General features: G+C 32.0%; 1 protein-coding gene across 1 annotated transcript; it reads right to left on the bottom strand.

The window, feature by feature from the left end:
• Positions 1-1,008: 1,008 nt before the first annotated feature.
• Positions 1,009-2,563, bottom strand: LOAG_02603 (hypothetical protein; the record flags this gene model as incomplete). The annotated part of the gene is made up of 2 exons (XM_003138140.2): positions 1,009-1,142; positions 1,775-2,563. Coding segments are annotated over 2 exons (921 nt in total), but the record flags the coding sequence as incomplete, so codon positions are not given.
• Between the last annotated feature and the right edge of the window lie 9,188 nt (positions 2,564-11,751).

Here is an 11,751-nt window from a genome sequence, read left to right as displayed (position 1 = left end):
CCTTTCAAGTGGAAATTGACAACGAAATACATTTTTAAAACATTTTCTGATTATGCGAAGGTTATTGGTGCAACTTGAACCGACTCAGCTTCTGTGATGAAATGAAGAGCAATAATTAGGAGGATGTTATGATGAATGCGAATCTTGATGAACTATAAATTATGGATAAAAGCAAAGACGCGCTATTATTCAACATTTCTCAATTGCACCTTACTTTCAAAGGTGATGTAGTAAGAAATAAAACTCAAACCGAAATTATGAAATGAAATGAAGTGACAATGAGAAAATGGCAAATGAACATCATTTGTGTGAAAGGGAGCTGACATGTCTGAATCAGGAAATATTTTGACCCGAAGGTTTCTGAAACGATTTTGCATGCTATCTTCAACTAATCATTTATTTACCCATTGGTAAAATTCGGTTAGAGCACTACATCGGGTCTGGCAAAAAAGCATTTGGAATAACAGGACATCATTTTGATTTTCTCTTTGTCTTCATATTCTTTTTCTTCTGCTTCTTGTCTTCTGCAATAATGAATGTGTTTCACTTTTTAGACAGCTTCCACTTTTGGATTCTAACACTATTTGTTTTAAATCCATTTATTCAACCTTAGTGTCGATATTAGAACAAAACAGGTTTACTGATAACGACAAGTTGAATTTCAAAAACGAAAAATATCTTATAATCGGTAGACAGTTAAATAACTACAGGCACAATTTTATTCGTTATCATTCAACAGTGAAATTGTTTTAACATGATTAATAGCTACTTCATTAGAGAAATTCATTGAGCTTTCAGTAATGTTCTAGCAGTAAAGAAAGGTTGAGAGTGAAAAATTAGAAGAAAAAAGAATTTTCAAGTTTGGAGAGTCCTATTTTCAGAAATGTATAAATTGAAACCGAATTTGAGGCTGGATTTCAATATACGAAACCTGCACATAATTTGTTACTTAGATCCATAATTTGGCACTGCATAAAATATAACGTTTTTTTATTTTTTAAAATTTACCTCCATTTTGTACGTCTATTTTGAAACCATGTTTTAACTTGCATATCACTCATTTCTAACTGATTAGCCAAGTTAACTCGTTCGGTACTTGCCAAATACTTCTGTTCTAGAAATCTGCATTCCAGTGATTCCACCTCAAATTTAAAAAAGCTAAAATGATTTGAAAAATGTTCAACAGATAATATCGATTAGGGGAATGAATTATAATATATACACGCAAATAATAAGTAACAACGGAATAAGGAATATTCACGGTGACACGCTTATTTGATCGATATAATTAACACAGTACGGAGTAAAATATTCAAAAGCATCAAATAGCTTAAATTAAGTAAATGTCAGTTGAAGAATACCTATAGCAAATTTATCATTTTAGTGGGAGAGGTTATTAAAACAAACTGTTCAGTGATTTCGATTTGTGCTTTTCTTGCTGAAGTATTTTTTTTTTTCTGCACTGACCAATAGTAGAAACCTGGGCTTGTAGCGCGCCGCAAATCCGATACTTTTAAAATAGCCATTTTCAAGCCTTCATTTTTTTTTTCTGGATCTTTGATTTTATCTGGCCAATACTTTGCAGATTTTCAGTTCATTATCAGCTTCTGAGGATATGTTACTTTGTATTGACACTCTTGTTTAATGTGATTTGCGTAGAAAAGGCAACGTTATGAAAGGTGACTATGAGAAATTTTGCAAGATTTTTTTTTTATTAAAAGGATATGCGGAAGATTAAGTTCAAAATATATAATATTAAGAGGGAAAAACAGACCTGTTTTTTGGTGAAGGACGTACGCGGTTTCTTATGTCCTGCTACAATTTGACTCTGGTTAGAATGTCCGGTACGCCGTGGTGTTGTAGAACCATTTCGTCGATTCATTTTTTGTGGCTTTGCTAAATTGTTTCTTATATTACCAAAAGTCGCGGATCCGAGAGAAGCAATAATCATTGGAAAAGATAAAGGATTTTTAGCTGAACAGAATTCACCATGTTCATGATTTACATTAACATGTGATACAGTTTGTTTGATACCAGAATTTTGTATAATTTTAGAATCAGCCAAGTTAGAATTGAAGGAAAAAAACGGCTGATATGACGAATTTGCAGACAACTTTCCAAATTTTACACCGAACAGATTGGGCACGTCACCAAATTTGCTAGGCTGAGCAAGTTGATTCGGCATAGCTACTGAAGTAGAAGCAAATCCGTATCGTATCGGTGAATACTGTGTGGAAAAAGGAAAATGGGGACAATAGTTCTGAACTTCTGGGCTGGAAACTAATATTGGATAATAGATAAATTTGCAGCGATTAACAGAAGGCAGTACAGATGTAATTTCGAATGTAGCAGCCTTTATGCTTTGAAAAGAAAAGTGATGCGGAATTATGGAGTTAATATCAGCATATTCAGGTAAGCAGCTCTTATCGTAGCTATTTCGTGGAAGGTCATTCTCGGAAATTGGTCGCTCCCATTGGGGAATTTTGTATTGTTCATCATCATCACCCAAAATGGTTTGGATAGCGAACGGTAATTTATTGGTTGATATGGTAGCAATGGACATAATAGGAAATACTGGAATAAAGTCAAAACAAGATAAATCTAGAAATGATACGATCTAAATACGTGGCTAAAGAATGAAAAGTATTAAATAAGAAAAAACATATCACAAATGAATTAATTTACACAAATAAATTTACACAAATGAATTAATTTAATTTACAACTGATCAATTTTTTAAATAATACCTTAATTGTTCACTTTGTCATCTATCACCCGAAATAGAACGGAAGAAATGTTAAACAAAACTTTTTTTCCCAAACTTTCTATATTTTTCATCAAGTCAAAAGTGAGAATTAATTAGTGCAACTTGAGATGATTTGTAATTTCATTTTTTTTTTACGAAAATTAGAATATATTTCACTTTTTTTCCCTTTGTTTTTAAATTTGCGAAAGTTGGAATGTATTTTACCAAAATTCAAAAGTGGGCTATCATAAAGAATGTCTGGCGCAATATTTCATACTTTATATCACGAGCAGTGAATGATGAAATCAAATAAACAGAGAGCGTTATATTTCAAAAGCTTGTTAAAGAAAGTTTGAAACTGAAATAGAAACTGCAGCATCCAGTTAACGCGTACATATTAAATACAGTGGTTGCTGTTTTACATAAGCGAGGAATATGGACTCCATTGAGACAGTTAACTTATATAACAAGCAATTTGTCCCCAACATCCGCTCTTCTAAGCAGCTATCCATTTCACGAAATTAAGTTCAGTTTAATGTATGTTAATAGCTGCCACCTATGGACCATTGCATCAACATTTCTGATATCACAATCTTTCCGCTGTTATTTATCAATCTTATAAATGTCGCCCAATTTTAGCGTTTCAAACAGAAAGTGAAAAAGGTTCAAAAGATGCAACAAAATAGAAAAATGATTAGTTCTACAAAATAAAAACAGGAATATATATATATATATATATATGTTTACTATGCTTACAGTATTTGTTGTTCTCAAAGTTTTATTATGTTTGCTCAAATAACAGTCGACATCGTTTTTGTTACAGCTAGTCGTGTGAACAACTAGTAATTTCAAACTGCTTCTTATTTTGTGAAACTCTCAGCTTTGTCTATTTTATAACACTTTTATTCTTGTTCAAAAGCGGAAATATGTGAAACAAGGAAATTAGATTTCAAATATTGCTCTCAACAACTGAATTTTTTTTGAAATTATGCAAGTGGAGAGATTTTTGACATCAATTGAGTATATTACCTTGTAGTGTTTATCTTAGTTTTTAGTCATCAAGCTTTTCTTAAAGTTAATTGGACAGCTTTAATGAAAAATTGGTTCAACGAGTAGTTTCAAAAAAGGTTTGAATTAATCTTTTAGTTCAAAGACCAAAACATTTGGTTGTGATTTATGGATTTTTTTTATTACTCTCCCCTAAAAGAGGCTATTTGCTAGTTATCTCTTTTCCATCTTTACACAATTTGTAAGACTTGGAATATTTTCAGAACTAAGCAAGATCTGTTTTGGATAACAATCTAGTAAGGTAAAATGGGGGTTAGAAGCAGTTAAACTGTCATCCTATTCATCATATTTCCGAAAATATCCCAAGTCTTACAAATTATTTAGGGAAGATAGTGTAGCATTGAAGTTTGCATCACAATTAATGTCAGAGATGAATACATTTTATCGATAAATAAATCATTTATCACATGGAAACATGGACTGTCACTCATTCATTTAGGCCAATATGAGAGTAATGATGTAATTCAAACTGAGCATATCACTAAAATGGACCGGGACAGAAGCAGAATGTGTCCTCGGAAACATCAAGGCCTTACCAAGAGATGAACTAAAAGAATGGTTTGAAGACTTCTTTGCCAGTGTGTTTTGAAGGCCTTTATTCAACCTTCTTTGACATGTAGTTGTATAACAATTAGGAGACATATAAATTGTCCTAATGATTTTAATAGTTTGAATGAGAATTTGAGGGCAATTAAGGTTCCAAAAATGAAATTATATATTAGTAGTAATTTGAAAATTAATGAAAATCGGTGAAATAATCATTAACCAGTGAAAAATAGTAAAGCAAGTGTTAAGAAAAAATTAAATCATTTTATATGAATGAGACAAATGTATAGCTGAATTTGTGATGGGAACACACACAAAAACTTCACAAAGAAAAGGAATTAAGAGGTGGTAGTGCATGTCTTCGGATTTGGAAAAACTAAGGAAGAAACAAGTCTGGAAAGAGAGAACATTCCATGTCACACATTTAAATCATGTATGCATTGTGAAGATTTTATGACGAGAATTTTATAGAAAAAGCTGAAACAATCTGTAAAGATGGCAGTTTTGTAAAGGTGAAATTGCTTTATAGAGTTATGATTTTAGAAAAGCTGAATTAAGGAAATGCTATAGGAAGGAGTGAAAAAAGATCTTTACAAGTGTTGGATTGTGGTCGTTATCAATGTTAGTTGTAGTTTACGATTGGTTTTGGGCAATTAAGGAACATTTAGTTGCCACTTTACTCAAGTTGTAGGCCATCGATGTCCTCTGCATGCATTCCATTTGCGAAGGAAGAGGGAGAGAAAAAGGAAAATAATTAAACAGTCAATTAAAACGGACGAACCGAAACAGAAAAAAGTAATGACTTCTACTTTCGATAACAGAAAATTAAAGTCTTTTCGGTACGTCTCAGTGAATAATCGACGAAAAAGGAACCACTTGTGGTAGTGGCTTTTAGTACTTCTTTAGTAGGAGACACGCGTGCACACCGCAATTATACCTACCGTATCGTTTAAATTGCCATCCTGTCCACAAGGCAATTCCAAATATCATACTGTAAATTCTGGAAAAATGACTATCAATAACTATCAATTCGTTTTGGCGATGCAATCGAATACTATTAGATAATCACCCTCCAACTACGTTGCTCTTTACGCACTTTTAATGCATTGGTTAGTGTGTTAAATGGAGGCCATCCTGTAGAATGTGCATTTGTTTGTCATTTTCATCTTGGATGATAGCAATCTCTAACCTCTTTCTCGACATCGTGAAGTAATTCCTTACTTTGTAAATTTTAGCTAATGATTAATTCTGTTTAGGATACCGCGATTATTCTATTCGAGGAGAAAGGTATTTGAATAGAAGAAACGTAATATTTCGAAAAATCACCGGATGAAATCCGCCACTGTTATTGATGAATACCATAAAGTGCTTTAATTTAAGCTTGGAATGGGTTGCAAGTGAAAACAGTTAATTCAAAAAAAAAAAAAAAAAAAAACAACAACAATGTTATGCTGATCTTAATAACGAATCCATAAGGCTTAAAAACAAATTCTCTGATGGAAACTTATTTAATAATACAACTGCACAGTGTATTTTTCATAATTCGCTTCAAAACTTTCAGATTTTGACATAGTGCATTTATTAAATAAAAAAAATTGTTAATTGTGAATGAACCTTGCAATATTGGCGCTTAAAAAATTTTTATGAAACAGGATTGCATGTCTCACAAAATGTTATCAGTCACAATGTTGTAAGTTTTATTTTTGGCTTTAATGCCCATATTACTCTTTCTGTCAATATAATCCAACCTGTTTATAGCTTTGAGATTCCATCAAATTTTCTAAGCTTCATTTATCCGACTTAGTAGATACATATTACAGCGTACTGCAAGGTTCTCAAGAAATGAAGAATCAACGAGCCGTGCGATACGCACCAATTTTCATAGCTTTGAACGAATTGTCGACAACGACCAATGAATAATCATAACACTATTGGGTATTGTGTGATACAAAGTGATTTAATAATCCCGGTGACGGAATACAGCTCACATATTCGGAATGCTACAGACTTTTTAAGTGTTTCTGAGACAAGTAATTCAATTTTGATGCAATCAATGAAATATGTTTTTACATTTAGGTTATTTTATAGAAAATTATTCTATAGAAATAATTTTTTAGAAATAGGTTATTTTATAGAAATTTGTTCGCCTTTCTACAATTAAAAACCATAATTGAATCCGATTAAAATCGATTATATGTAAAAAGATTTCAAGTCGTCATGTATTACTGTCAAAAGGAGGTTTTGTTGAAGAGACAGCTGTCCTGATCCGACTGATCAGCAGATCCGACAATGAAGAGTTAGATTTCAACTCAACCCTCTTTTATGATTTATATCAGCAATTGAGGATTGTGATTGCAACCTATGATTCATAATTACAAAAATCAGCAAAAAAGGAAAGAACTAGTGAGGGTGAAAATGAATGATGTAATGTAAAAGAGATAAGAAATGAATTTGAATTTTATTATATTAAAAGGTGAAATTTGTTATCTTGTGGTTTTCTCCCTTGTGGTCACAGAAATGCATTTCAGATAATAAAAGGCCGTAGCCGAAGTGAAATTGTCAGCAGAGAGATGTTTTAATAGGCGTAGCATAAAGTCGACATTTAATTGAGCGAAACGAAGTAGTTGTCCAGTGTGGGGAAACATGACGGGTGTCTATCGTCATTCGTCATGTTTCACCAGTCGCAGCTGTAACTTGAGTAACCAGAGATTTGTCTCATTAATTCAAGAAGACCATTATTCACTCTTTTTTTTTCATTCTTTTACACTTCTTCCATTAAAACAATATTGTTTCCACTGGCACCCAAACGGTTCGATTCAATTAATCCAACCTTTCCGGATCATTTGATTTTTTTTCTTGTCCAGATGTTTAATTCATACTGTTTTGGATCCCATAGTTCAGTGACACTTAAGAAAATTATCAATAACAGCTGTCAGGACGATGTATTTGTTTCATTTCTCTATTTTAAGCAATTTTTCTTATTAATCTTTTGTTAATACTGTGTTGAACTTTGTCGATGCTTTTCATTCGACTTTACTAATAATTTTGTGAAGCCATAGGACTTATTCATAGTTCATGAATGAGGAGACCTTAATTTCCGATCTCTACAAATTCCATTTGGTCGGATCATAACATTATAAAGATAGTAACGACTGGATCAAAGAACGTAATATTGCACATTCTATCATAATCTAGACTCGGTTAACACTGCATAGTTTGTACCATTGGACGCTTGACAAGTGTATGGACTGAATGAAGTTCTTCGACTAGCGTCTGATTCTCAAAAGGCTAATTAATATATGTTACTGTGAACGTGCCGAAAACACTTCATAGAACGAGAACGAGAAAAACATTTCATAGAACGACTTCTTCACAGATACTATTCAGCGCTATTGACACATTTTTTTTTCTTTTTTTGTAAAGTTCTTGGAATTCTATTCAGGAAGAATATTGTCTGTTTATCCATTTGTCAACATCCTGTTGATGTGAGAGATTAAACAATTTGCAGTTCTTGAGGAGTTAACCTATCTTTTTATCTAACTGTGATTAGCTGATAAATTCGTATTCTCTGGTAATCAAATCTTGAAAGCACATATGCTAGTAAATGTGCGGACAACACTTTCTGATCATTGTAATTTTGCAGACAGTGAAATTTTCTTTCAAAATTGGAGAAATTAATTCGAAAGATGTCTAATTTATTTTACTGAAATAATGATAATCCTGACAGGTGTTATTTTCATCATATTCAGAACAAAGTGTCCAAATGGAACTAAGCATGACCCATTTTTTGACTCGTTTTCCTCGACTTATCTCTTTAACACGCATAATGAGAATAGGAAAATAATAAGTTATTAAATCAGAATTTTGTCTTTTAGATCAGTTCAATGTTGAAAAGTTTGGTTTCAGTTTGGATCAGTTAGTTAAATAGTCCGTTGGTTTAGACAGTATACGTTTGGTCTTGGAGCGAAATCAAATACATCCCCACGATATTTTGTAATTTCAAATTTCATTGTTAGTATTAAAAATTCAAAGAATGGTATGAAAATAGTGACTTTTTTATTCCGGTAAATTCGAATAACTGAAAAAGAAAACCAAAAAATAGTGGGAGTCTTTGTAGCTCATAATTTGCACATTACAAGTGTTTTGAGTTGACCAAAGGAAACTTCAGGGTAATAATAACTTCCAATGGCTATCTCTGAAAGTAATGCATAGTGGTTGCGGAAAAGTGTTCTCAATAAGGAATTATTTTTTTGTTTTTATCGCGAAAAAGTACTTACCGTTTTCATATAAAATAAGGGTATATAACTGGTCAATATGCTATAATCAAGAAGAGTCACATAATAAAAAGCATCATTTGTCGCAGGCGTCTGATAAATGAACAAGTTTAATTTAGAAACTTAGCAGAAAGGTTTCATATACCTTTGAAGCGGTTGGTTTTTGTGATTTTCAAGAATTATCACTGACAGATAACAAAAGCACATTTGAAACTGAATTGTACCTATTTCAAATTTAAAGAAAATAGAACGAATATCCGGATTAGTGTGAATGGTGGGATCAGCTTGATGAAAGTTCGCGTTGGTTTTTTTTTCTTGAAATGTTCATTTCCATGATATTTTATTGGAAATGGTCACAACCAAACTTAATACAGTGATTATTTATTTAGTTTAATACCTCTCTTAATTGTTATGCAACTACACAAACAAGGTTGAATAAAGGGAAAACACACTGACAAACTGGCCTTCAAACCATTCTTTTAGTTCATCCCTTGGTAAGGCCTTGATGTTTCCGAGGACACATTCTGCTTCTGTCCCGGTCCATTTTAGTGATATGCCCAGTTTGAATTACATCATTACTTTCATATTGGCTTAAATGAATGAACGACAGTTCATGTTTCCATGTGATAAATACACACAAAAGTAAACTCAATCCTAGGAAAAATGTTGAAGTCTAGAAAAATAAGTCCGAGCACGCAAAGTAATTTTTCATTACAATGTCTCTTTTAGTTCAGTTTATGATTTTAAAAAAGAAAAGCACACCATACATTTGGTCTTTTATTTTGCTTTCTGGTCATTTTTATTTGCAGTATAATTATGGTTGAAAGTAAACAATTCCCGAAAATAAGACAACACAAGGTATTTCTTCCTTGTTGTTAAATGGAACTTATTGAATTTACTTTAGTTACAAAAGAGAATAAGTAAAATGAACAAGGTAATGTCATAATATATACGTATAATAATCACTCAGACTACGTCGGAAAATTTAACAAATCCAAATATTATTCTGTTTTTAGCTGAAATCACAATACATGAAAGCTGAATTGCTAGAATCTTGAAGCAGTTTTGATTTTGTCAATATTACAATATTGCTGAGGTTTAAATGATGCATAAAAAAGATGTGTAATTCGTTATGCATCTTTTTGTAACGGTTTTTATTACGAATAACACTTTCTTATTATGAATAAGAATATTTTTCTTTTATAGTCGTTGATAAAGATCTGTTATTCCAGTTGTAAAATTACTCCAGTTGTAAAACTTTAGTAAAAACCTTTACAAAATATCTTTTGCGGGAATCCAGCATATATTAGCACATCTGATCGAAGAGGTGCTATTAGAGATTAGCAATACTGTTCATAGATACATCTTCCCTGATATAAATATTGTGGTAATTGCTATAAATATGATATAAATATTGTGGTAATTTTAATATGCAGTATTTCACTGTCCAATTTTCCAAAAATTGAAACTTAGAGAAAAAAAATGCGAAATCTATAATCGATCTTAATTTTACTAGTTTCGTTTTTTATTGATAAAATCCTGAACCATACAGAGACAGAAGAAAGGCGAAGAGTTCAAGACTAGAAAAATTAATTATCTAGACCCGACAATATTAATTTTAAAAAGATAGACCTTTGAATAGTAAAGCTACTGCTTACGATTATAATCAGACGCAAAAATGCGATGCGGTAAACATTAGCAATCCTCACTAATGAATCTGGTCGATAGTTCATGAAACCATTAGTATTATTAAAAGAGCTACATAAGGTGTAGATCTGAATTACTACAAAACCATTAAAATAACGGTAGGTTAATATGACTATAAAGTGCTTTTGATGCCAATTTTGAGCATTAAGACGAGTTGCTGTATCATGCTTGCTCTTTTACTCTTCAACTTCTATACAATAAGACTTCATCAGATTATACAAATTTTATTTCTAAATGTTTCCACTGAATGTCACATTGGTCTATTTGGCGTTGGAAAACGTCTGTAATATCTTGGAATATATTTTACAGTACACATGATGCATTACTGAAATTAAAGTTGGAGATCTACACATAATAGTCATCTTAATCAGTGAAAGTAATAAAAATACTGCAAATGCCAATTCATAATTGGATCCTTTTAGTAGCATATAATGTTTCTGTTGAATGGCTTTTCAGTTGGATCCAATTTAGCCATCATCTATCTTTTAAGCTACAGAAAGGTTGAATTTCTCGTTCTTTCAGAACGAATTTCTAATAGAGCAATTTAGAATTATTTATTTTTATTGGTCAATAGTTTCCTCGGTCTTTATTAATAAATTTATTTGGAAATGCAAAGGATTGCCGACTAGTGACCTTGTTTTCGTGACATTTACCTCCTCTATCGTCAACCCGCAAAAAAATGATTTCGAATCATATCTAAGACCCAACACCAGAACTGTCAAAAATGGAATTTGTGTGGTATTTCGATTGCTTTTCAAATTTATGACCTATTCTGGTTGGAATTCACTTGACTATCAAATTTTTACAATGTGGATCTGCATTAAAGAGTCCCAAATGCGACTCGTTTATTTATCTTAAACTAATGACTGATTATAAGGACATGAACACCACTAGCATTTAGTTCAGTAATAGTTCGAAAACGGAAATTGGATAATTCAATTAAAAGGTTGAAAAATAAAAGTGGTATTTGTAATTGTTTTAATTTTCACGAATTGTGGTAGGAGTTTGCTGTAATAGCTGAAACACATCGATTAAGTATGATGAACCTTCGACAGAAGCAAATCTTGATTTCCCTCCGAAAAGGTACTCCTTAGCTACTGCGTTATATCCTACTCAATCCTGGCTTATTTGTATGCATAACTACTTGATAATGTTTTCATATTTGACAGTTGGGGCTTCCTTTAAACTTATGAGAACTGAAGGAGATGCAGCTGAGGTTAAAATTTGCAATGATTCCTGTTATTTTATGACCAGTGTCCATCTATCATAATATGTATTCAAACGGCATTTTATAATTCCTGCCAATTGCGCTAGAAAGCGAAAGACAAATGCTCAAGTATCTCATTCAATATTAAGATGCCACTGTCGAGGAAGGAGGAAGCTATAGAAAAAATTCTTGTTTCATCCACT

The sequence above is a fragment of the Loa loa genome (assembly GCF_000183805.2).
Source record: "Loa loa unplaced genomic scaffold supercont3.400, whole genome shotgun sequence".
In the NCBI taxonomy this organism is placed as follows: Eukaryota; Metazoa; Nematoda; class Chromadorea; order Rhabditida; family Onchocercidae; genus Loa; species Loa loa.
Note: the sequence above shows the minus strand (reverse complement) of the source record. Positions and strands in the feature narration are given on the sequence as shown.